The sequence below is a fragment of the Sciurus vulgaris genome (assembly GCF_902686455.1).
Source record: "Sciurus vulgaris genome assembly, chromosome: 1".
Taxonomy (NCBI): Eukaryota; Metazoa; Chordata; class Mammalia; order Rodentia; family Sciuridae; genus Sciurus; species Sciurus vulgaris.
Window position 1 is genome coordinate 182,080,593 of NC_136461.1, and position 27,696 is coordinate 182,108,288.

General features: G+C 37.5%; 1 protein-coding gene across 3 annotated transcripts; it reads right to left on the bottom strand.

Annotated features, from left to right (window-relative positions):
* Positions 1-3,121: 3,121 nt before the first annotated feature.
* TMEM74 (transmembrane protein 74) lies at positions 3,122-12,526 on the bottom strand. Of its 3 annotated transcripts, XM_079149218.1 has the most exons (3): positions 12,396-12,526; positions 10,387-10,428; positions 3,122-10,076 (listed from the first exon to the last, which is right to left on the bottom strand). In XM_079149218.1, exon 3 carries the CDS (start codon positions 10,035-10,037, stop codon positions 9,120-9,122), a length of 918 nt encoding a protein of 305 aa, XP_079005344.1. In that variant the 5' UTR covers positions 10,038-10,076; positions 10,387-10,428; positions 12,396-12,526; the 3' UTR covers positions 3,122-9,119. The 3 variants fall into 3 exon arrangements, with proteins under 3 accessions (XP_079005344.1, XP_079005343.1, XP_079005345.1); XM_079149217.1 differs by having other exon boundaries at positions 3,122-10,428; XM_079149219.1 differs by lacking the exon at positions 10,387-10,428 and having other exon boundaries at positions 12,396-12,475.
* Between the last annotated feature and the right edge of the window lie 15,170 nt (positions 12,527-27,696).

The following is a 27,696-nucleotide window of genomic DNA, read 5'->3' on the forward strand; positions in this document are numbered from 1 at the left end:
TTTGGAAGTTCTTCTTCTTTTTTTTTTTTTTTTTTTAAAGAGATCAAATAGTCAAACTCATGACTTCTTTGGCAAATAACTTCCCTTAGAAACTGGTTTTTGCACACTTGCTTTCTATCAGTTCCATGGGTCAACAACCATGCTTAAAATTTCCCACTTCTAACCCAAATTTCTTTCCTTCCTAACCCCTGCATGGCACTCTCAGATTAGTGCTCTTTTGAATTATCCAAAACAGTTATGCCCTTAGGATGATCTTTGACATCTGGCTTCAAGTCTCTCTCAACCTCATCTCTTAACCATGTAGGGTCCAGCACTTGTCTCTTCCAGCCTTGTTTAATCTATTAGTAATCAGGACATTCTTTTCTGAGCTCATCATTTGTGTAAGGTACAGCTTAAGGTAGGTCCTGGCTCTATGCTCTTCTACCTCTGCTACCCTGGTTTCTTTGCTGTGAATATATTTGGCAGCAGAGGGCATTGCTGAATATGCCATTTAATTATAAAATGAGATCGATTTTTAGCAATTGTTCTTGATGTCATTTGGATTCCAGAGCAGTTTTTGCTAATTTGGCAGAATATGGGCAAGGTTAAACAAAATTCAAAGATAAACTCAATTTAAGCATGTGAACTCTAACATCTGCATAAATAGGAGAACCATCTTTTGCCAGAGAGATAACTAAATAAAATCTTTTAAGTTTTAACACTATGCATGTAAAGGAGAAGGAAAAGGAGGAGAATTATTATCTTAAGCAAATAAAGGGACTTTGTTGGAATTTTCTATGCTAAAAACTCTTCTACTCAAAAGATAACTGAGCATGCTAATGATTGGAACTATGATAAATCAAGGTCTGGAAGATTATGATACAAAGTATTTATACACTGTATTCCACAGTTCAGCAAAACACAGTTTTCCACATTGTTTTCTGTCTTATAAAGGGAAATGTAAATTTTTTTCTTGGAGGGATTTGTCTATGATGGTGGAAGTACAGGATATACAACATGATGAGGAGGATAAAGAAGATGATGATTATAATAATGACAAAGAAGGAAAGGGAGAGGGGAAGGGACAGAAAAGGAGAGGGAGGAAGGGGAAAAGGAGGATGGAAGGAAAAGAAGAATAAGATGGGGAAGTAGAATGGATAGGAGAAAGGAAAAGTTTTTAGGATGGTGATGAATAATGACTTACAATGGTCTAATTCTGCTTTTGGTCAAGCAGTCATCAACATGAGCTGAGGATCCCATGTACATCCCAAACCCTCAATTCTGCCATTACAACGCATCCCACATAGATAATGGTGGCCTTACCAATGGAACAGTAGATGGGATTCTATCTCAGGCTTCCTGTCATTTTTCTTAAGTTTCTTTAGCATCCTGCAATACAGATGATATTATCCTTACATTACAGATGAAGAAACTATGGCTCCAAAAGCATTCAAACTTCAAATCATTGGTTTCTCTGGTTCTGAAGCCCTTATGGTGCCATGTACTATGAAGATTCAACAAGACAGCACACATAAAAGCAGAATGTCTGGCAGAGAGTACAGCTCTCTTTCCATCCCTGAAGTTTTTATGGAGACTCCTAAGTCTCCCGTACACTACATACACTGTACACATGAGGGAAACTGCACTTTCTTTTAACATCCAGGATGGATCCACTATCAGTATAAGTTTACCTTAGTGGTAGCAGAATTTGGGATGACTGGAAGTTTTTATAGTTTGAATTTGGTTTCATACTTTGAGAAAACACTATTATCTAAAATCATAATTTGCTATGATTATAGAAAGGTTTTCTTATTTCTCAAATCATGTGACTGTTATCTAATTTTGTAAAACATAAATACAAAATAAAAGAGCCAATACAATTAATTTTCATGCAAGGGCAATCCTTCTAATTTTGAATAAATGTGGGTTTCCAGTGAAAAGAGTCCTAGGTTTTCTTTATCCACTGCTTTTAGTTACATGCCTTTGGGCAGTCATGTAATATTTGTCAGCTTCAAAATTTCACTGTGAGAATGCAGATTATACACTTACTTTTCATGAATGTGTTGGGAATTAAATGAGGCAAGGTATAAATTGAAAAATACATATTAAGGATTCAAAAAAGTAAGTACCTCCTCCTGTCCCTGAGTTAAAAGCATAAGTTTTAGCTCAATCTCTTAATTTTTATCTAAAACTATATTATAAAATCATGTAGGTTAATTAAATCATTAAGGTAAATTGTGATGATTTCCCTCTTTTAAATAAAAGAACTAGCAAATTATGTTTTCTCAAAGTATGAAACCAAATTCAAACTATAAAAACTTCCAGTCATTTTTTCTGGAGAAATCTTTAGCAGGACTATTTTTCCCCCCAGTATAAAAGTATTACATTGATCAAGTGCTCATTATAGAATATAAGGATAAGATGCTTGAACAAAATAAAGACCTTGGAAATCATGGTAGTCATTAGTGTCACCTGGAAAATAGTTCTAACTCCCCATTTCAGGGCACATGTCTTGCATGGAGCTATCTAACTCATCTTGGCTTCTCAATTTTGAGTGGGTACAGTGCCTGTTTGAGACCTTTTCTCTTCTTGTAGCTTGGCAACCAGCAACATTTTAAAAGGTACTGGATCCTGAAAGTATTCCTGTTGACCTACAAGAGTCATGTAGGGACAACATGGAATTATTATTATTTCACTTAAATTATAAGTTAAAAAAAAAAACAAAGGAACTTCAAGCCAAAAATACACAGGAAGAAATAACTAGCCCTTCTTCCCATGTAATAGATGAGAACCTTGATTCAATTTTTGTTTTAAAAGGTGAAACAATATATGAGGTCTCTCACTTCCAATGGTCTTTTACAGAATCCTTGACCTTGACAGCACTTACACATAAGGATAAAATTCCACCTAATAATATAAATTGTGATGCATCTTTCAAAGGAAAATGAAGATCAAAATTGGATTAAGAGAAGACTAAGAGCAGGAGCATACACTAATTCAATATCTGTTTCTTACCTAAAAGCATTTTATAATTTTAGATAAGTGGTTTCTTTAAAAACTACCTATTCATATATTTTTACCCATATCTTGGAAATAACACTCTTATGTTTAATACTGAGTAATTCAGAGAAATCCAAATAGCTTTGACTGTATCATACATAAAAGCAATAATACATAAATAAGGCTCAGTTTATATCATTTCATGATATGGTAGCAAAAAGAATGCTACAGTAGAATTGAGGGTATTAGTTTTAATGCTTTTTTTGCACAGATAATTTCATACATAATTTTAAAAAGGTCAAATCTGCATCAGATTCCGACTTCAATAAAAGATGACAAACAATAGAAACATCTTAATAAATAGTTTTATTTTAAAATGACATGATGCACTTGCTATTAATATATAAAGCATCAAATGCCATAAGAAAAAGCTCATAACCTTGATAATTGCTGCTTATAATATCAAAAAGCACACAACCAACATCAAATTATTTTTGTTTGGCAAGAAAAGGAGAATTAAAAGCACAACAAAAACTACAGAGTAAAAACTCTAAATACAACCTACAGGAATTACCCATCTTTGCTTTCTTACATGACATTTGTTTGAAGCCTGGCTAGAAATCTAAAGATGGCAGAGGGAAAACAAGGCTGACTCTTCCTGAAACAGAAGAGTTATGAAAACTTGGAGCAAGGAAATATGCTACCCATATTTCCCTGTAATCAAATCATAATTCATGATAAAATAATTTTAAATATGCCACACTTCTATAACCCAGAAATTAAAAGAAAGCAACTCAGTAAACATTTTTGGGATGTTAAACAACCAAAATAGATTTATACAATTATGTCACCTTATTCTGAGGTTGATTCCAAATTCTTCATTCATGACCTTTGAAAGGACTCTCATTCTTATAGTCAACAGTAAGGTATACCCAATTCGTATAAGAAAATTATTCTAACAATTGCTTTGGGATATTAAAGTTCCATGACTATAAACTATATCCTATATACATAGATATGTGCACAGAAACTTGCATATTAGCAAACATAAACCACAAGTACACTCTTAAGTGTAATTCACAGACTTTTTTGAAATCAGTTTTATGTGTTTCAAATAACATCTTTCTTTTTACAGTGTCGATGCCATAGTCAGACAAATGACTTCCCAAGATGTATGCTCATTTTCATGAGTTAGAAATGATATAGCTAAAAATCAGCAGAACGACAACGATGTTGTTAATTCTCTGTCTTATGAACCTTTATGTACTGGGAAAAGCCAGTGAGATTTCATTTAATTCTTCTCATCATAGTCATTCTTTATGTCCAATTCCAGGAAAGGTTAAACCTATTACAGAGAACTGTAAGAATCTGTCTTATCCCTTTGTTGCTGTGGCATCTAGTTAATGTATTAATCTTACTGTAACAGGTGAACCATTGGCTGAGATTATTAATCTCTTGTCAGACCATATTTTCTTGTGGCAGTATTAACTACTACAATGGAATCTGACCTTCAGATTGAGAAAGCTTCTCCTAACAGATAAATAGAATGCTTTTTACAAAAATGTTAGATGATGAATCCAGGTAGGTTTTGTATGTGCCTACCATTGCTCATGTGAAAGATGAAGCCCAAAATGTTCAAATGTAACTACTTAGAATTTCTGCCTGTAACAAAGTGAAACAAAACAAAACAAAAAAACAAACAAAAAAATAGAGCCACTTGGGCTTGGGCTTTTATAGATCCTTAATTTTTTTTTTTTTTTTTTTTTTTTTTTTGGTACCAGGGGAACCCAGGGATGCTAAACCACTGAGTCACATCCCAGTCTTATTTTTAAAAATGTTTTAAAATCTTGAGAAAGGGTCTCACTAATTTGCTTACGTCCTTGCTAAGCTGCTCAGGCTGGTCTCAAATTTGTGATCCTCCTGCTTCAGCCTCCCAATCATTGGGATTACAGGCATGCACCACCATGCCCAGCTAGACTCTTAATTCTTGATTTTCAATAGGCATGTGGCTCACTCACTCACTTGATCTTACCCTAGAGGGCAAAGAGAAGGCTCAAATGATCTGGGAAGGGGAGTCCCTCTATCAAAACTTGTGCCTCGAAAGATATGTGCCAGCACTGGCCCAAAACTGGGTTCCTAAAACAGGTAAGTGTCGGGGGATGAACTCGGATTTTAAGCAGACAGCAAAGCTTATGATAACAAGGTCAAGTACCTAAGCCACATAGAATCAAGGGACATAGCAGACATGTAGGTAAAAGTACCCTTGACCACCAAAAACTTTATGGTTCACAGCAATCCTGTGAACTTCTAAACCACAAATCACGATGCAGTAGGGAACCTGGAAAGAAGACATTCTTCACACAGAAGACCAATTCACCATATATAGTTTGCTTCAGGAGCTCCCAGTGGCTGGCAAGGGCACACAGCATTGCAAAGAAAACTCTTTGTAAACTCTACCACAAACAGCTTAAGATGTCCTAAAAAGGAATGGGTCATTAAAGATATGATACTTAAACTGTCCATTAACAGTACACAGATGCCAATAGTAAAGAGAAAGACAGCTTTCTTTCTAGTCCTCACACTGTTCAAACACACTGCTAAAGGAGGAGCTGTCTTGTTAAGATAAGGACAATGACTGAGGTAAGGCTTCTAAACCCAGGTAAATAAACTCAAGACCTCAGATCTATAAAGGTTTTGTTTCTTCAGGTCTAGCAATAAAAACTTTCATAGATAACAACCAAGCACCATGTTGAAAAGATGGATATAAGGTCATAAATCTTCATGAAGGATCTAAGACTAACACCATAGCTATTAGTTCAACGTTTGCACATTTCTCACCTAGTCTACCTTAAGTACTACTAGCACCAAAAACACTCTGTCAGATTGGAAACAGTTGTATACTTAGTTCAGGGCTTTTCTTTGTTTGTGTGACCTTCATTTTAAATTCAAGTAATCTTCTTCTGGAATTTAGGCACTGACAGGTTGGAAGAGAACAACACAAAACACAAAGCGAATACCTGGGGAAAGCTGAGTAAGGCAATTATTTGAATTATGTCAACACAGCCTAAAGGAGTCATCCAGATGATTTTCTGTATTGGTCCATTTTAATATAATAGTCTGCCTCCATAGAAGTAGAATCTTAAAAGCAACATGTTTCTCAAAACATAAGCAGATATATATACACATATATATAATATGTATTATATTACATATATTTATTATAATTATATATATTTATATATATTATATATATGAAATGTTGAAATAAGTATTTACTATCTTCCAATTTTAAATTTTAAGGAAAATTAAAGTTCTCAGAAAGCAGAAAATGTAACTGGTTATTCCTTTTACCTCTCCCTCTTTAATATATTCTTTTCCCAAATAGATTTTTTTTTAAATTGCCTTTAGATCACATCTATATAATTTAGTAGCACTGCAAAATTCATTAAATAGTTCCAAATGGAAAGCTTCCACTTTTTTCCCTTTATCATCAATTTTATAGAATTGAAAAGACCTCTTCACACTTGATTCTCAAACTTATACTCCATCATAACCTGAAAACTGGACCACAAATTTATTCAGTTTGATTTCCCATTTGACAAATTAATCCTCTCACCAATAAATAAAAACAAAACTCAGTTGATCTCACTTAGCCTCTATGAATAAACATGGAGACTTAAAAATGTATTTTAAGTGCTTTCTTAAACACAACTCAGACTCAGGCATCCAAGCAGATTGTTCCCTTCTTGCCTAAACATCATCAAAAATCGTCCGAGTGGACTAAAACAGGACAATTTATAAAACTCCAGAATGTAAAATTTATACTGCTGATAAGGGGACTTCAATACAAACCATGACATGAAAGTCACAGGAAAACAGTTTTCATAAAGGGCACAAAGAACCAGTTTTAAAACAAAAATTCATGTTTATATTGTTCCAATTCTTCCTGAATCAGTAAGCCAGTACATATTGATTACACACATACATCTGTAGGCTAAGGCAACTGAGCTACATCTGGTTTCCTCTCATGTCCAAAAGATTTCTCGTTATCACCTAATTCTTTTACCTACCTGTTTTCTCTCTCTCATCCTCTTTTCACATCTCACCTTAACCCTTCTTAACACATAGTGCACCTCACTCATCTATCTGACATCCCTAAGAGCTCACTCACATCAACATCCTGACTCTCACACCTTGCCAGCTGAAGTCAGCCACATGTTCCACCGTCTTCAGTAACAACACAGATTTCAGGTCTTAAAATTAGCTGGGCTTCAGAAGCTACAAAGAAATCACTTCCTCACTCCCTTGGCCCTGTCCTCTCACACCATTCCCAGTTCCAATCCTCTTTAAGATGATTCCACTGATCCTCCTAATACTTTAATAAAAGTTACAGCTCCTATAGCAAGACGTGGGGACTACAGGGAGCCACCCATGGCTTGTAAGTGAACCAGCTTGATTGAGCTATTAGACAGGAGGATCTGGCCTCAGGAACTGCATTGGTTCACCACTGAAATTCAAATGCAAGCCCTGGATGTGGGAATGACCTGCAAGAGCCAAATGGCTTGCTTACCTCCACCCACTATCCTATTTTCTCAAAAGGAGCCCCTACTGGTCTCCAAGCACGGGCTCCTTCCTTTGTCAGAGCCAGACACTTACGGACAGCTCAATTGGTCATGCCCCTACTTCAAAGATAATTCTGCCTTCTATCATTGTTTCTGATAAATAAAGTTCATAGCTTATATTTCCCAGCCAGCCCATCCCTCCTACAGGAACCCTTTCCCTTGCCCACAAGGGACTTGTAGTGAGGGGACTAATCAAGGAACAGTTGTGCAAGGCCGAGGCTGCATGCTCCATCCCCTTCCTGAACTACTGCCATGCAGAGGCACAGTGTCAATGTGGAGACTGGGTGTGTGTCTTGCAAAGTTGTGGCCACTCTGCCCATCAGGTCTCTCACAGACCAGGTGCCTTACATTCTGAGGCCCCCAGCACAATCACTGAGGCCTCAACTATAAGGTGCTCAGACTGATGGCTAGACCTTTGTTAGGAGGAGAGTTCTGGTGATGAGGACAGTTTCCACTGAATGGGTGTTTTGTTCTTTCTCTTTCTATTGTAATTTTTTTGGCTGAGGACTTAATGATTCCTGAGGTGATGATGGCTTACTCTAAGTAATATAGCCTGCCAGGAACAGTTCCCAAAGATCTACCTGGAATTGTACTGGAGGTTTTCTCCAGATAACAACAGTATGTCACCTGAGAGCATGCCAGAGCCAATCGTGACTCAGACCTGTCTAGAAGTTAGGTGTCTGTAGATACCTTTAAAAAGTCTCATATTCTGTCTCTCTAGTGTGTGAGAACCAGCAGAGTCTTCAAGAGCACAGGTATTAGGATGATGGCAACACCAAAAACAGAAAATGAAATTTATATCGACAACTGATTTTATTTCAAAGAAAAGGGCATGTGACATTGGTGAATATCTGGCACTAACACTGAGTTAATTTCACCTTAGTCTTATAATTTTTATTAGGACGTTTATTCCAATGATGTATGAAGTTGCCATTTCTGAATATAGGAATAATTTTAAATTTGACATGTTTATGTTTTTTTTTAAAAAGAACCAACATTCTCAAGCCTCAAAATATTCACACCATCCAAAATCTGTATTTTAGTGTCTAGACAAATTAGAAGAAAAGTTTAGCAAGAAAATGAATAAGCACCTTTGAGAATTAAATGTTAACCTTATAATGCAATCAGTGCTTATTTTTCACAAAATAGGGTGCCAACTGATCCCTTGATGTGAGGGACTTCCTAGTAGCCAAAGAAAAATATCCTATATTTGTGTAAAAGAAATCATTTGTATATTGGGTCATTAGAAGTATTTTGTTATAGAAGTAGAAGTTCATAGCCATTAAAGATTAGTTTACAGCTCTCAGAAAGATAGGTTTAGCTGGTTGTGATTTCTTAAACAACTTACGTAGTTCTTCTTCTAAACAAGTAATGAAAAACACTCATTGACTGTTGTTTTGAGAAACTTTTTCTGGCCAGGCAAATAAATTGCACTGTTAATTTTAAGGAGAAAACAAAAAACAAAAAACTTTTTTCTTATAAAATGCCAAGGCAATCTCAAGAAATTCACAATCACAATTAACTCTGCACAGTGAGAGCATCTTCCTCTACCAAGGACAGCTCCAGGGTGTTTTCATTAGTGCTGGTCTTCATCCTGAAGTTGAAAGAACCATAGAGTTTTGCAGACTCTTTGGAAGATGCAAATCTGTTTCGACGATAGAGCTCCCCCTTCCACATAGACATCATTAATAAGCAAGACAGAACAACCCCCCCAAGTGTGAGGAGGCAGAGCCCAGCAATCACACATCGGTCTAGATGAGCACCCAGCCTTGCACTCTCCTTCTCTAGACGTTCCATCTCCCGGGCTGCCACAGTGTTGGGATCCACGGTCACCTCTCGTGGGACAATGTAAGAAATGATCACCAGCAAGATGCCAGTGACCAAGAACAAGATGGCGCTGATGAAACCATAGTCAATTGACTTCCCTGAAGATGTGGCTTCTGAACTGGTGTCTTCCTCATCTTCGGATATCAAGGATATGGCAGCCTCATGGGACCATTCACTTGGATTTCCCCAGCCAAGATCTCCAGGATGATTACTGCCTTTTGCTGAAGGGGACCTACGGTTCCGCTGCTCCAAGTTGACATTCTCATCTACATAAGTAAAAGATGTTTCTAATTCCTGGCTGCAGCAGTTGCAGACTTTCCGTTCTGCTGTTATTTGATTGTTCCCTGAGTCCAGGGGTCCTGGTGGGAAGAAGTTTGGCTGAATAGTACTGTCTTGCAGAGAAGAGGAAGGGGATGCTGGAAAAGGGCTGGGTCTAGACCCTTCCATCCCTGCTAGTCTTGGTGTAGATGTACAGTGTTTTTGACAGCAAAGAGCAGCCCTGATAGCTGCTACATCGACATGGTCACCAGGAAGTCCTCCTGAACTGCAATCCATGGCATCGCACAGGTCTGTCTGGCTGCTCTTCTTAGAAAGGTAGTGAAGCTCCATGGGAGCCAGTTAGATATCTCCCAGCAGCTTCTAGAAATTCTGCCAATAGCAATGAATTTAGGTAAGAACCCAAGAACTAAGACTGTACTGCCAGGAGTGCTGCTTCTAAAGTCCCCATTTTCTTTGCAGCCCTGGCTGTCAGCACCTCAGCCCCAGTTCCTCCTAAAAGGGGCAAAAGGGGAAAGAGTCCCAAGCAGCAGAAAAGTATAAAAAGAGAAAATCCTCTGACTTGCCACAGGGTTAACACTGAGGACCTTAGGTCAGGGCAGAAAAGGAGCACTGAGGAAGTGGCAGTGTCTCTGGAAAAAGCATACTGCTGTCACCAAGCCAAATTTATCCAAGGACTCACACATTCCTGTGACAGGATCCCTCAAATGAGAAGTCAGGTTTCCTGTAGAAAGACACAAATGAGAAAGGCAGGAGCCCTTTTTAAGAGCTGCTGAATTTCTGGAGGACTTGGGGAAGCACAGATTTATTAACAATTTGATTAGATTGCATGTTTACACTCTTTAGTTCAGAACACATTTTGGTATCTGGTACAGATTAGCTTTAAAGAATTCATATTCCTATCTGTTGGGTTCCATAGGAGAAGGGGCTCGGCATGTTGACTCGGCAGCTCTGAAGTGGGTGAAAAAACTGGCTTAGTCTGCGACTTCTTCCAACCTTACACCTCATATATCCAACAAGCAAGTCACACGGCCCTGGGCCCTGTATTTTCAAGATCATACGCTGCTTGTTCATGCACTTCCACTCTGTCCCATCTCCTAACCACTTCTTGGGAGCAGCATGTGCTGGTCCCCAAAGTGTGTAGACCACACACTTCACTGTGATCCCTGCAAAATGCCATGAGCCAGCCCACTCCTCCACATACACACTGCCTGCTCCAGCTGCATGTCTGCTATTCCCACACCCTGCGCCTCAGTGGGAGAGTTTCTCCCTCCCCTACAATTTAACAAGCACAAGAAACTAGACTGGTTTTACAAAACCAATCTAGAAGTAAACTGACAATAAGAGACAAATGATAAACCCATAGAGTCCTGTCAGGCAAATAGGTGAGAAGCTATTTCTAAGGCTATCTGGGACTTTATATCCATGACATTCCCTCTCCTTCACTGCAGCATAAGGCCTTGGTCGACAGAACTTTGGGTTGGGCAGAAAGTCACCTCCTGTCCATCTTTCTCTTTTCTCTATCGCCTTTCTGAAGAATAATAATTCACTTTTCACAATCACTAAATATAGGATTTTTAACCAAGGGCTCCTTTTATTTTGATTCCAAACCCTGGGTGCTAATAGATTTTGACCAGAGGTCCAAGAGTTATTATTCTTCAAAATCCACAGCTCCAACAGCTCTTAAGAGACTCAGACACTGGGCACCTAAGGTCAACCTGGCAACTTAAAGCATACGTACACAGTTCCTAATATCCATCAGTGATTTGCTTTTTGTTTTTAAAAAACAACTCCTATTAGAGTTTCTCTGCACCTAAAACAAAAACAAAAAACCACTAAGTGCAAGGAAACCACAAGTGAACCAGAGCTTTCCTTCAGCAAGTGGACAAACCCCTCCTGAAAGATCCCTCAATGAGGAAAGTGCTGGTAAAAGCTTTCATCAATTACTGAAATGAGGACTCATCCTGCAGATCCCTCAGGCATTAGGCGCTCTGATTAACCTTTGGCATAATTAACTAATCACATTAAGACTACTTTGGATATAATCGCCAGGGTTCCTTACAGGACATCCAATGTGTAACAAAGGGGGAGAAAAATATCCACTCAATTCTCTTCTCTTGCCTCCATCCCTCTTAAAAGAGAGACTGCTAGTTCTACGAGAGATACACTTAGCAGTACAGTCGATTTCTTTGAAACCCCGTAATCCGGGGCTTCCATCCTCAGGGGAGAATGAATAATCTCAGGGGGCCAGCAAAAGGTCTTTCTCCTATCCTCCCCTTTTTTCTTTGGTATGTTTTAAAATCCAGATAAGAAGACTGCACCTTAAAGCGAGGGGACAGCACTTTCCCTCGTCTCTCTGCAGTCAATTAAAGGCATAAAATTTGCTTAGAAACTGACTGGGGCGAGGCTGTTCTGGGGAAAACGACCTGGGGATGCGTCCTGCGCGCTCCGTGCGGGAAGAACCGGCCGCGAGCAGCAAAGTCCCCCACCCGCGCCGCAGGATCAATCAATCCATTCCGGGTGAAGTCTGCGCCCACCCAGGGCACCCCAGTCGGGCTGCATCCGCCGATGTCCGGGCGGCGAAGCAGGAACCTGTACTGGGAGTGGGGACACGCGCCCCAGCTCCGCCGGGCTGCAGGCTTTCTCCTTCGTTCCTAGCGCCTCCTCCCCATCCCGCTTTCCGCCACTCACCTTCCGCCTCGGTCACCTGTGCAGCTCCAGCACCGCGCGCTCGCCCCTGCAGGACTCTGGGAGAAAGTGCCCCCTTCCCAAGCCGCGGCACTTGTAGCCTCTGCGAGCCGCTCGGCTCCGCCGGGTGGGCAGCGCCCGCCCTGCCGGGTGGGGCGGGGCGGGGCGGGGCGGGGCGCTCCCTCTTGCTGAGCATCCCGGGAGATGTAGTTCAGGAGCGGCCTCTCCATGCCTCCTGTCTAGGTTTTGCGCTTTGCTGAAGACTAACCAGTTGCTCCAGGCTGGCACTCCAAAAGAAGTGCTGGCTTCTAAGCTGAGAGTGGATTCTGGAAGGATTGTGAGGAAGGGATGGGAGGAAAGGGTGGGAGGAAAGAAGTGTATGTTCAGTTCCAGTGTGTGCCAAGCAATTTGCATTTCATGTCTTATTTAATGGTCAAAACAAATCTTTGAAAATAGATTTTATTAATCCTCATTTTACAGATCAGGAAGCAGGCTCTAAGAGATTAAGTGCGTCATCCGAGGTTAGAAAGACAATAAATGGTAACTTCTAAAATTGCATTCAGGGGCGGGTTCCAAAGTCATAACCTTTCTTACAAAATCCAGAGAAATGTGACCATCGAGAGTACAGGATTGTCCTGTTCATCAACTTATCACCTCTGCTTAGTGCATTATCTGATACCTGTTGAATTTGTGAATAATAGTGACTCAAAACAACAATAACATAGTTTTCATTATTGTCAGGCTTTCTTCTATGCTCTCATAACTCAATTAATGCTCACGATTAATTTTTAAGGTACTGTAAAAATCCTCAATGATATATAAATATCCCTTGTGGACTTAATGTCATGAAAAGGTAAGTCCTACTGTAAAAATCCTCATTTTTACAGAAGAAAAAACTTATTTAAAAAGAACTAATTTGCCTAAGGTCTCACAATTGCTATTGTGCAGGGTGGGACATAAACCCAAACAGATTCTAAGTATTTATGTCATATTGGAAAAAAAGGAAGAAAGACCAGAAGGCAAGAGTAGGGGTAAGGAGTAAGGGGAAAGGAGATGGAAGCTGTTGAGCTGTGGTTCCAAGGCTAGGGCAAGGCAATTTCTTTGAATCTCTTCCACCCAGAGTGGACTGCAGCAGCCAAGAGTTAAAGACCCAGGAAATTTGTAATTTGAGAGTCCTCTCCAGTGTTTCAGCATCTTCTTTGGGGTGATCCTAGGTTTATTTATTGTTTTCAGCTAAGGGGAGCACAGATGGATTACAATACTTAAGACATTTTCTTGCTTGTGAGTAGCCCTGGCTGCTAGCTTTCAAGAGATAAGACTAGTTTCCTATAATGACGGTTTTGTTCCTTTGCCTTTATCCTGGATAGAAGTCACAGTCTTGTGGCTCCAGGGACTTTATAATCCATCACTTTAAAGTCTCTTTTCCCCATCATTCTCTTTTAGTCAGTTGAACCTTTTTGTTCACGACGTGTGTATTATGGTTTCTTTTGCTCATTATACTGTTCTTCAAGGAGAATATCTTTGTTTCTGGTCCCCTACTCCATTTTCCCTCCAACCACTAGCTTGTCGAGCCTCATTTACAGGAGTGCATTCTATTCTTAGTACTATGTATTCAAAAGAGACATAAAGACACTGTGGGGTATCCAGAAGAGAGCAACTAAGATGTTGAAAGAACTTGAACTTATGTTGAACAAAGATATGCTGGAGGAACTTGGAATATTTAGCCAAAGGAGGAGACTTAGAGAAAACAAAAACTAGTTTTATATCATTTAAAGTTAACAAAATAGAAAAGGAGTTTTACACCGTGGTTCAAAAAGGCAAAGGCAGAACCAATGATATTAATGTTATTTATTAGTACTAGTATGTTGTCATCTTGGATTCTTAACATTAGTTCAAAAGGAAGACAATAATGATTGTATTCATTTTATAATATAGAAACTGAGTACTAATAAATGTCAGCCAAGATTCTAACTTGGATCTGCCTGAGTCCAGAATCTGGGTTTCTGAGAATTTACCATGGAATGCCTCATAAAAGTGAATTCTCTGTCACTCAAGAGAATTGAAAGAACAAAAAACAAAAACAAAAGAAAAGCCATTTATTAGTGAGATTGTAGAGGACCTCTCTGATCTCTGCTGCACTAATTTTAATTTACATCTTTTTATGAAAACTTTTTTTATTCTAAGCCAATTACAAGGATTCCACCTCCTATGAACTTCACTAGGACTTGTCAGCATGGAATATTTTTGTGTTTATAACCCACTGCCTGAAGATATTTCTTGAATAGCTAGGTAACTATTTAGTGTTGTTCAACTTCTCCCTTAAGGAGTTAAACATCTAATGACAATTGTAAGCTCTTTAAGGTCATCATCTACATGTTAAACATCTTATTGCCTCCTGCAGAAAGTCCAATATTTACCTTGAATACAGTGAGGAAAAATGACCAGACCAAATGAGGCTTTAGATGATTATCTGTCATCTTTAGATGATTATCTGTTGTTCTGTTTCACTTCCTGTTTCTGCATATAGCACCTGAGTCTATATATTCTTTAGCATTCAAAAATCAACATTATGCCACTGTACTACAACATTTTTTTCAAAATTTTGCAGAAGAAATAAATAAAAGTTGAATGGCTGAGGTCATGGAAAGAAAAGCTCTGCAGAAAATACCACTTGCTAGAAAAATGTCTCTCTCTCCTGCAAGTCCATGTCTTTAACTTTCCTCAAATTCTGAGCCAGGGACCTTTTTTTCAAGAACTTTTGTGTCCAACATCCTAAACTTCTCATTCTTTTTCTAATTGTCATTCTAGTGGCATAATGTATTTTCTTTTAAGCTGTCATTTTATATAAACAAAAAAGTATTTCATGTATATTTTATACTGCATTCTATGTGATTTCTCTTCCCAGATAAAATTTAGACTCCTTGAGTACCAACATATTCTATTACTTGGACGCTATCTATGAGCATGAAATAATGCAACACATGGTAAACAGTAATTCCTTACTATATTCTCATTATATAATTAGCATCAGTAAAAGGACATATTTTAAAAGCTACATAATGATTTTGATCTTACATAAGCTTTAATACCTTGCACGTTCTATTTCCTTTACTTTAGTATGGAGGGAGTTAACTAGTGGAAGAATAGATCCTTAGAAATAAATTTATCATGCAAATCAAGGGTAGTACTGAAACTTCTTCAAACAGTCTCTTAACAATATTTATTGAGGATGTTTTCCAGTTTGCTCTCTCCTACAAGAGCAATTAGGGCCAATGATATATAAATATCCCTTGTGGACTTAACGTTATGAGAAGGTAAGTCCTCAGAAAGTAAGAAAGACATTTTTGGAATAGGCTGAATAGAGAACCAGTCATTTAATGGGAACAGCACAGGGAATATGACTTACTTCATATCCCAGGTTGGTGCTTCTAAGATATGAAGAATTAAAATGTTCATCATTTAAAGCAATGATGATCTTGTTTATTAACAAGATTCTAAGGACAAAAAATGTTATGTTAAATTCAAAAGTTTTGCTTTAATAAGAGTGTTTGCAATGGCCATGCACGTATGTTAAATAAAGTGGCTGGATACAGATAGGGGACAAGTACTTAGCCAAGTTGAGAGCAAAAGGAGACCTTGCCCCCTTACCACTCAACCTGATTTTTGTCTTGAATGAATTCAGATAGCAGTAAAAGTCAGACATCCCAACTTTTATTCAAAAATTCAAAATCTTCAAACATTGTATGAGTCAAAGAAAACTATGAGAAACATTTGCTTCTAGTAACAGCAGCCTAGGTAATTTAGACCCACCCACTGGTGAGGATAACTATAAAATCTGGACAAAAAATATAAAAATCACTTCCTTGAAGACATGCAAAGTTAACAAAATAGAGAAACACTACTGGGCTAGGATCCAAAGGAGAGAGGCTCAGAGAGGCAAATCAGGAGCTGGGAGCTTCTTTTAACTTAGAGATGTTAGATGATTCATAAGGGGACTATTAGAGGCTGAGAGGTTAAGGAGGGGTTGGGGTCTTGAGCCCACCAAGGGAATAAGCCACAATACTTCTGGCTCATTCCCTTAAGTTTGGGTTGGAATCCTGAAAGACCACATCCTAGAAGTATGAACTAGGCATTAGGCAAGGCCCCTACAAGGGACACTCCATGGCTTGTGAATTTCTCTAAAATCCAGTCAGAGTGATTTCAGAATGCTAGGATACCAGGTGCCTGGCAGAACAAAGTGTGTGCAGACTCTGAAAAATATGGCATCATTTCAAACTTATTTTACCAATAGTTTTACAAATGCACTTATCTGCAAAAAAAAAAAAAAATAGATAAAAACATGAAAAGTTACTTCTCTAATGGTCACATACTGCATGTGTTCCTATATGTGTACACATATATAAATGTTTTATATATCAATATTTTATATATGTAAATGTTTTATAAGTATGTATATATATATGTGTATATATATTTATATACACATATACACAAAAATTTTCATAGTGACAAAATATAAAGATGGATAATAAATTATTGTTGACCAGAATTAGGGATCGTGAGTGAATAACTATAAAGGGTATATGAGGAAGACTCTTGTGGTCATGGAAAAGTTCTGTACCCCAAATTTAAAAAGTACAAGCAGCATCTAAAAGGTCAATAGGTATATGGAAAGGGATATAGCATCACTGGTCATAATGGAAATGCAACTTGAAACCACAATGAAATACCAAGAACACCCACTAGAATGGATAAACAGGCAAAATAATTGAAAGTATCAAATTTTGGCAAAGTATACAAAGCAACTGGAATCTCAAACTGTTGATGGGAATGTAAATTGGTGTAACCACTTTGGAAAACTCTTTACCTTACCCACAAACAATTTCACTCCTAGATTGATGCTATGCAGAAACACATGTACATAAATGGACACCAAAGCATGTGCAAGAAATTGTCCATCAACAACAGAATAGATAAATTGTAGAATATATATATACTTTGGAATAATATATAATGAATGAATGAGAGTTACATTCAAAGTAGATGAGTCTTGCAAAGATAATTGTGGGGCATAGAAAAGTATTCTTGTGTTTATTCAGACTTTATTTTTTTCTAGCAAATTTTATGAAATTTGTAATCCTGGGCTGAGAGCAAGACTTAACAGTTAATTAACAACTATATAAACAATTAGAGAACTGCAAAAAGATTTAGCTAACCCTAAAGGCAATTTATTCTAGAGGTATTCATTTCAGGAAGAATGAGGAGCAGGATTTTAGAGATATTTCTAGGTGGAAAGTGTTGGAGATGCCTGGCATTAATTGATTTGTGAAAGATATATTTATAATTCAAAAAACTTACTTTGAGTATCCAGGATTCTTGGTTCAAGGGTCAAAGATTTTTCACTCTTTTTCAGAGAGAAGAAGGCAGTTTTCTCTTGATTTTGTATATAAGCAAATAAAATTGTATTTCTCTATTTCTTACCTATAGTATAGAATTCAAAGTTTGTACACATAGAAAAACTCTTGTTAAGTCAGTTTTCTGTCACCATAACAAATACCTGAGATAATTAACTTATTTAAAAAAAGTTTGTTTTGACTCACAGTTTTGGAGGTTTTTGTCCATAAGATTGTTGGAGGTTTTCGTCCATGAGATTGACCTCGTTGTTTTGGGGCCAGTGGCAGGCAACACATCATGGAAGGGAATGTGTGCTAGAGAAGTCACTCGGCTCATAGCAAGGGATTAAAAAAAGAGAAAGGTATTTTTTAATTCAGCTTTATTTGCTTTGGGAATTTTTGAAATCTGTTCTGTACTTGTTGAATACCCTCCCATTTACTTATTTAAATAATTACTTGCTGTTCATCTCTTGACATGACATTTTTGGGAACAGGTCAAACTCTGATACTATATTACTGTTGACTTCTTTTTTATTTATTCAATGAATATTTCAATTCCTTTAACTCCTTATCTATCTTTTCCTGCATCCATTTCTAGAGACATAATCCAGTTTATGGGACTACTACTGCCCTGCCTTTCATTAATAGGATTTTAAAGAACTTTTAAGAATTCAACTATTCAGTCAACAAATACTGTCAACAGGTCCTCTGCTAAGTGCTTGGAGACATAGCAGTAAACTGAAGAACACATCACAATCTTCAGCAAGCTTATAATCTGGTAATGTAACAGACAAATAGAACACTATTCATAAATGTTCCAATAAAGGAAATAGATAATGGAAGGGAAACATACAGGAAGAGCACCTAATTCAGAATTAGTGGGTCAAAGCACACTTCTTAATGATGTCATGTCTAGATAAGACAAATACATAAACAGGTCACTAGAAGAATAAGGTAGGATGAAGAAGAACAAGAGGAGACAGTACAGAAGTGAATTATTGGAATTGAAAAACAAATCAGTGCGTTATCAGTATAAAGAGTGAGGGAAGGAATATCAAGTAATGAGAGCGGCAATGTCAGCTGAGGACAAATCATCTTTGGACTTTTAAGTGAGGTTAAGATGTGTGGACTTAATTCTAAAACCAGCAAAGCACCAAGAATGGTTTTGAGCAGCAGAATAATAAGATTGCATTTAAAATTTGAAAAGATCATTCTGGGGAATAAATTGAAGGTAAGCTAGCTTAGTGTCATCAAACAGTTTATCATAACGGTCCAAGGAAGAGAGAGTGGAAATGAAATTTGAATATAAATACATGGGTAAGCTACAAGTAAAAGGAACATCCTGAAAACCTCAATTGGAAGGAAGTTTAAGTAACCGTGTTAAAGTGGGCTTCAGAGCAAAAGATATTATGTGGAATAAAGAGAAGTGACGAAAAGGGGAGCATGATAATACTCAGTAGCTAGCATGCACAAAACTCCAGGTTTGATCCCTAGTGCCACAAACAGAAAAAAATAAAAACCAAGAGGGAAAAAGAAAGGATCAATATCGAGAAGACACAAAACAGTTCTAATCATGAATTCACTCCCTGCATCTCTGTGCCATGTCTCCAGCCGGTGGATATATGTGTGGGAAAGGCGAGTGAACTTCCAGGCTCAGTCACCATGTCTGATGTTTCTGCCTGTGAACTCTTTACAGTGTCTTCCTTCTGTATGTGACTTGTTTAGTGCTTTGTGGCCTCTTGCAAATGAAGAAGCTTGCCTTTCTTCCATTCTTAGAAATTCTTAATTATTATGAATTGAAATATTGATTCCTTTAGTTATTGCTGAGTTCTGCAGGTAGGACTTCTCTTGGATTTTGGAACTTCTAGTTCTTTTGCCTTCATCCTTAATCCATCCGTTCTTTCTTTCTTTCTTTCTTTCTTTCTTTCTTTCTTTCTTTCTTTCTTTCTTTCTTTCCTTTTTTCTTTCTTTTTTTTTAGTTGTTGATGGACCTTTATTTTATTTGTTTATATGTGGTGCTGAGAATCAAACCTAGTGCTTCACACATGCTAGGCAAGCACTCTGCCACTGAGCCACAACCCCAGCCCCCTTATTTCTTAATATCTATCATTGTATCCACTTGTATTGCATTTAAGAGGGATTTCTAGGTTCAGGTTCACTGTTCTATCAGGAGTATAGTGGTTGTAAGTATGCACTGTATTGAGTCAAATTCAATGTCTACCACTTACTAACCCTGTGACTTTGAGTAAGTTTTAAAGAAGTACTGAAGTTCAATTTCCTGATCTGTAAGACAGGGATGATACCATTATTATTTATTAGACCATTAAGAGGAAGAATTAAATAAAATGTACAAAGTACTTAGAAAAGTGTCTCACCCATTAAATGATCCAATATATTATTATTTTTAGTTATTAATTTCTTTTCAGCTTTCCCCATTATGCTATTTAATACATCTATTAATTTTTAAAATTTCAACAATCATGTTTTTCACTTCCTCACCGTTTTATTTTTTCTTTTTACAACCACCCGGGCTATTTCTTATTTTATGAATACACTGTCCTTCTTTACTTCTCTATGGATATTAATTGGAAATATTCTCAACTTTTTAACTACAATCCATTTTCAATGCTCTGTTAACTATTTATTCGGTGTTGGGTCTCCCATTTAGACTCTCTTTCGTGTGATGTCTTTTCTAAGAGAAGGGGCTATATTTTATTGTGCTCATCCTCATAGCAAGAAATTTGTGTTGAATTTGCTGCTCCATCTGTTTTGGTAGCTTCCTTGAAGGGACTCCATATTTCTTCAAACAGTTCATCTGCTTTTCATGGTTTAGAAATTCCCCTTGCTTTCTGTCCCACTGACAGTGTTCTACATTTTCTAGAGTAGCGGTTCTTTTAGAGAAAGCTCTGCATTACCTACCCTCTGCTCCCCTCTTCCTCATCTCCTAAAATAATCTCCAGTCTTATAAACTCCGTGAAATTCAATGTCTTTTCTCCCCTGTATCCACAATATCCCTTTTCCCAAGCTGCCTTCTTCACATAGACTGACTGGTTCTGAATTTCCCTCCCCCAAGTTTTCAGTCAAGGGAGCACCTACTTGTGCTTCACCCCTGCTAGACTATGACTTTCTCTAAAAGCTTCTTAACAGTTTTTCCCACCCTGGATAGAATTGGTCACTATGTTCTCTGTACCTAGCTTAAACCCACTTATTACACTCCTATCAGAGCACCAGTAATATTCTATTATCCTTGTCGGTGGAAGAGGGGAGAAATTTAGTAATAAGTTAACATTCCATCTCCTACCTTCACTTCTAGAGTAAAGAGGGCAGATGATGAGAAATCTCTTTCAATCTCCTGAGCTGGGTGACACATTAAAAAATGCAAGCTGGGAAGTTGGGCAAGATTTAAATAGTACTACATAAGGAAAAACGGGGGAAGGCAAATTCCAGAGTGCGAAGGAGGCTGGAAGAGAGGGACTTTGGAGGAGGAGGGAGGGAAAAAAAAGACAGTGAAAGGAGATTAAGAAAGATTCTTTGTGAGTAGGTTGGGAGACAAAAAGAATGACTAAAAACTTTTTGGTGCAAAATGATTTTCAGGTCCTCAAATTCTGAGCTAGATATATTTTAAGAGACAAGTAAATTTTCTCAAAATAGTAGACATTTTAAAAATTGACATCATAATTGTCCATATTTATGGGGTATAGCATAATGTTCAACATAGATAGACACATTGTATGATGATCAAATCAGGATGATTAACACATCAGTTATTTCCAACATTTATCATTTCTTCATGGTGAGAATATTCAAATATTCAAATAGCATATATTGAAATATACTCTTCGCTATTGTTACTCTAGTACAAAAGAACTCCAGAATTCATTCCTTCTAACTGCACTTTGGACCCACGGAGCAATCTCTCTGTCTCTGCCAGTCTCTCTTCCTCCGCCTCTGATGACCACTCTTCAAATCTCTATTTCTATGGGATCCACTTTCTCAGATTCCACCGATGAGTGAGATCATGTGGAATGTGTCCTTCTGTGCCTGGCATATTTCACTTAACACAATGACTTCCCGGTTAAGCCATGTTATTACAAATGACAGGATTTCATTCTGTTTTTTTTTGTTGTTGTTGTTTTTGTTGTTTGTTTGTTTGTTTTTTGTTTTGGCGGAATGGTTGTTCACTGTGTATAGATACCACATTTTCATTATCTGTTTATCTGTCAATGAACACTCCAGTAGGTTTTTTGTTTACTTGCTTTGGTTTGATTTGAGGGTTTTTTGTTTTGTTTTGTTTTGGTTTTTGTCCCCATAAGTTTGAAAGTTAACACTTCGTGTATACAAATATTTGATAAAACATCCAGTGGGATCTGTGACAGAAACTTTGGTCACCCTGCATCTTTTTCAGCAAAAGTCTGGATATTCATACCAATAGGGAGAAACAAAGAGTACAAATAGCCTTACATAAGTTCAGATTCGTTTTTCTGTCAAGTGAATTTACTACCAATTAATGACATTTTTTATTATTAATAAAATTATTTTTATTTTAATAGTTCATAGGATTTCAGACTGCTGACTAAGCAGGGGCCCAAGGTAGCTCCTGCTTTCACCTTCTTGCCAGTCCATTCTAGTCTTAACTGGTTAATTCTTATCTGTGCCAAATGCCTGGTCACTGACTGGTCTAGGATGGCCTGAACTGGAATGGCTTTTCTGTTTCTCTGTGTCTCCTGTTCTGCAGTGGACTAGACCCCACTGGTTCACAAGGTGGCCAAGGGGTCCAAGAGAGTGAGTAAAAGTGCACATACCTCTTGTGGGGCTAGGCTCAAAACTACACCTGGCTATTTTCAACACACTATTTTGTCAAGTCACTGGCCTAGCCCAGACTCCAGGAAAGGAAGAATAAACTTGACCTTTTGGTGGGATTACCTACAAGTTGGATTACAAAGTATGTAGAACAATTAGGACCATTTCTACAATCAAGCCACTGTAACAATGAAGTGCTGAGTTTGAACAAAATGGGAACCAACCACTGCCATGTATGGAGAGCCAGTCACAGATTCATTGACTGCCTTACTAAAGGCACTGTTCTCTTTTGTAGCAGCACTTGGATTTTCTTTAAGGTAACCATCTTCCTCGTTCATATACCTGCTTTGTGATTTGGGAAGGTGGGCCCTATCCTCCGCTCGAAGGCACAAATCAGTCCTAACGCCATTCCACATGTGCAGTGAGTGAGTGGTTAAGGGAAGGAAGGGGAAATCTAAGCTAAAATCTGAAATCTAAGCTAAATCAAACATGGAACTTCCTTAGCAACGTTAGCTCAGAAATAGTTCAATCAAGGTAAAGTTCAAAACTGTGATCAATGGTTGGAGACAGAGGAAACGTTGTCCTGGTTTCTGCTTATACCACAATGCGAATTAACCTGAGGGGGAACAAGGCTGAAGAGTCACCCAGAAACAGAATGAAAGTCAAGGTGCAGCTGAGCAGAAGTTGCTTTCCCCGCTTTGAACAGCCTGGTAAGTTGAGTCGACACATCACTCGGTTGAGCTAGGTTTTCTGACACCTCTGAAAGCGTTCAAATGGGATGTTTCCATTTTATCTCTGGCAGTACTCAGTTTCATTTACCTAACTCCCCAGTTTCAACACACAGCCCATCTTGCCATAGGTGCAAAATAAGGGCTTAAGGACCCCATTTAACCCAAAACCTGCTATGACACAGTTTAACCTATATGAAAAGGTAGAAGGGATATCAGACAGTAAACAGACTCCAGTTTATGTTTGTGGGACTCAATTGTTATTTATAATATGAATGTATAAATCAATTAATAATCGATAAACTTAAACCTAACATCAATCATTCCATACAGTTCTCCTATTTTGCTACCATCACAGCTAAAACAAAAACTACAAATAAATTTCTTGGGTTTTAAACAAAATAAAACACAATAAACCCTGAACGTAAAACAATTTTTTTTAAATGTCCCTAACCAGAAGGAAGGAAATGTTCCAAAAAGAACAATATAATTGCTCTTTATGGAAAATGAGTTTCAGAATAAGGGAATTAGAAAAGGACAAGAAACAACAAGAGAAGAGCAAGTAGAGCAAGTTCATAGTTGAGTATCATGAGTGTGGACAGTTCTATAATCAGAGTTCTCATTTTGCAAATTGTATGAGCAAGTTAAGGCTAATTCCCTAAGTCCTTATCAACACTTTGATGTCAGTGTTTCTAGCAAAAGGGAATTTTGTCATCCGATAATGGACCAAATGCCAAACGGCAGAAATTCACTAGAATGGACACTTCACTAAAATGGGAACTAAATAGCAATGTGTTAGTTCTGTGAGACAGAATCTCTGCTTTTACACCCTGAAAATTCTTTCTTTGATCTTAATGAGAATTAGAATGTACTGTATGCCTTAACTTGCAAGATAAAAATTCTTTAACAAAATGAGACAAAGTAGCTTTAAGCAACATAATAAATAAAGGCTAAATATTGGGGGGGAGGAATGCTACAATGAACTGTAAAATATGTAATGACAGAGTCTTTCACTGTGAAAAATCAATGTCACTGTCATGTCTGCTAAACTATGACATCCATCTACCAAAAATACTTTAGAAATAATTAGGAATAATTAAGTGGATCATTTCAATATTACTCTATCCCCCCCTCACTGTGGGGGCACACTATGGAACTCATTATCAAATTCTCTTAATCTAGAAGAGTCCTCACTTCTATTTTTGTGCATCTACTAAAGTATTACATATTCCTTATAGTCATAACATATGAGAATATCTCATGAATTTCTTCAGGACTTATGATTAGGATGATAATCATGTTCAGACACTGGTCTTTGAACAATACTAAGGAAAAGGAAATTGCAAATTTCAAGTACAAGGCAACTTGATTTGTCCTTTGCCTAGTTACAGTAGATGATTTTTTTGTTTTGATGATGTTGTGGTCTGTGTTTATTGCCTCATATATTTAGGAAAATTTATTAAACATATACTCTAATCAGGCACTATGTTAGGGGCCAGAAATTCAAAGAGACAGGCACATATGATTAATATCTCTACTTTCCAGGATTTCCCAATGTAGCACAAGCTAGCTTGTAGAAGCAGCATTTCTGTTACGTTTTTCGTCTTCCTAAAAGTGCCAGAGAAATCCCAGTGTTTTAGTTCACAAGCAATTGTTCCTGTGTATTGCAAGTCTTACAGCACACTTTTCTACCTAAAAGATGCCTCAAACAACTCCTGAACTAAGTTCAAGGACTCTGCTGAATCAGTTTGAATACCTGACACTCTTGAGTACAAAATGTTGATATCTTTCATAAACGGGGAAATTCCCTTTCCTCTCTCCACTCTCAACAACAGCAAGTAGACAAGTTCTTTGCAGTGATGGGGGAAGAAACTGCCTGAAAATCATCAGAATTGGAAGCATTCATTTGATTCTCAAGCTACCCCCAAAAGGGAACAGTTGGCACGTTTTATAATAGAAATTATAATGAGATAAAGAGTCCACAGAAATTCTTCCATCTAACCATGAATTAAGAGTGAAAGACACTATTAAAGGCCTTTTATTCTTATAAATATTTTAAATATCATGGCCAAATAGGCTTTCTACTTTTCTTTTAATTGAGCTGTGAGAATCCAATCACTGGAGTAGGTTAGCACTTTTGACTATCTCCAGGGTGTTTCCTGCTATTTCCATTGCTCCCCATGGTTCGATGATATGAAATGGATTCTAATTTCAAGGTAATGTATATCTTTACATGTCTGCATAAGTGTGGATGATATTGCTTTAAGGGTCTATTTTTAGATTTATCATTTATAAAATAATATTTGTAAGTGCATGATCCAGAAATGCATGGGTGCCACAGTCATGAATCTTAGAACTTGAACTTGTTTTCTCTTAAAAATAAATTGAATACGAAATTTTACTGCTCCTCTTAAATAAGTAAGACATCGAGGAGCTTTAGTCTTGGTTCTGTGCTCCCATATTCTCGGTACATATCTCTGCAGTCGCATCTGCCACATGATTTGTCATTTTCAATTCCCATCTTCCCCATCCAAACGCAGGCTCTTGAAGAGCAAAGAATGTGGTTTTTTTCATGTCAGTATCCTCCATGCCTAGCAGAGTGTGAAAGCAAAAATCAAGGATTATTGATAAGAAAAGAAGGAAAAGCAATCAAAGGAGACAGAAAAAAGGAAGGAAATTTGAAGAAATGTCACAAGCAACATGTAGAGAAATATTTCAATAAATGTGATGGGAGATGGTTAAAGAGGGTTAAATAACTCTCCATTGTAACATCTACTTGGCAAAATTATTATATTTGTTAACATATTAGTATGCTGTCTCTCTCAAAGAGAGGAAAACACTCAGAAGTAGAAGACAACTTCAAACACATGAAAAGGCTGGGCTAATTTTGGTAAACTCTAAAAATACAGAGCTCCCCCCCCCCCAGACTAGTTTATTAATAAGGCTCAAAAATACCAATATTTTAAAAAACTAGCAGTATGAGTTTGTGTTAGAGCAACTTGACCTCAAAATTTATATTTCTGATAACTGTTTAAAACTGATAATGATACATATGCTCCAGCAGTCCCACTTCTGGGTATTTATGCAATCGAAATGAAATCAGGATTCCCTCAAAGATCTTAACATTTCTATTTTCATTCTGGCACTCTTCACAACAGCCAAGATGTGGAAACAGCCTAAATTTCCATGGATGGATGAATGTATGTAAACAATGTGGTGTATACATGCAAGAGATTATTACTCAGTCTTAAAACAAGATTGAATACTGCAAAAGGTGAGGACATTATGCTGAGTAAAATAAACCAGATATAGAAGGACAAATATTGCATGAATCCTTTTATTTGAGGAATGTAAAATGGTCAAAGTCACAGAAAATAGTGGTCTGGGGGCTTAAGAGAGGGGGAAATGGGGACCTGATAACCAAGGTAGAAGAAGACTCCATTATGTGAGATGGATAATTTCTAGAGTTTTGCTACATAAAAACCATATTGTATTATACACTTAAAATTTATGAAGAAGGTGTTATTACCAAAATAAAATTTAAAGGACAGTAGACGTCTTGAACTTTTTCTTTCTATGTAACGAAAATTTTATATCCTTTGACTAACCTCTCCCCAAACCCTCCCTATATCTCAACTTCTGATAACCACCATTCTTTGCTCTGCTTCTGAGTTCGAGTTATTTATGTTCCACATGTAAATAAGACCATGAAGTGTCTTTCTGTTTCTGGCTTATTTTAAATAACCTAATGTCCCCCACGTTCATCTATGTTGTTGCAAATGACAGGATTTCCCTATTTTTAAGCGTATATAAAACACATTTTCTGTATTTATTCATCCATTGGTGGACACTTAGGTTGGTTTCTTACCATGCTATTGTGAATATGCTGCAAAAAACTTGAGAATTCAGGTATCTCTTCCATATAATGATTTTATTTCCTTTGTTTATGTAACCAGAAGTGGGATTGAAGTGACACATTACAGTTTTATTTTTAATATTTTTAGGAGCCTCTGTACTGTTTATCATAATGGCTATAGAAATTTATATTCCCCTCAATATTGTGCAAAAATTCTCTTTTCTCCACATCCTTACCAATACTTATTATCTGTTATGGTTTAGATGTGGTGTCCCCCAAAAGCTTACATGTGAAACAGTGCAAGAAGTTTTGAAGGAAAAATGATTGGGCTATCGCCTTAACCTAATCAGTTGATTGATCCCTGATGGGATTAACTGAGTGGTAACTGGAGGCAGGTAGGGTGTGGCTGGAGGAAGTGGTTCATTAGGAGCATGGCTATGGGGTATATATTTTGTATCTGGAGAGTGGAGTCTTTTTCTGCTTCCTGATTACCATGTGAGCTGGTTCCCTCTGCCACACTCTCCCCC

Bases quoted from the DNA above. Each gene is read 5' to 3' on its own strand.
- TMEM74 (XM_079149218.1), bottom strand. From the start codon at position 10,037: ATGGAGCTTCACTACCTTTCTAAGAAGAGCAGCCAGACAGACCTGTGC.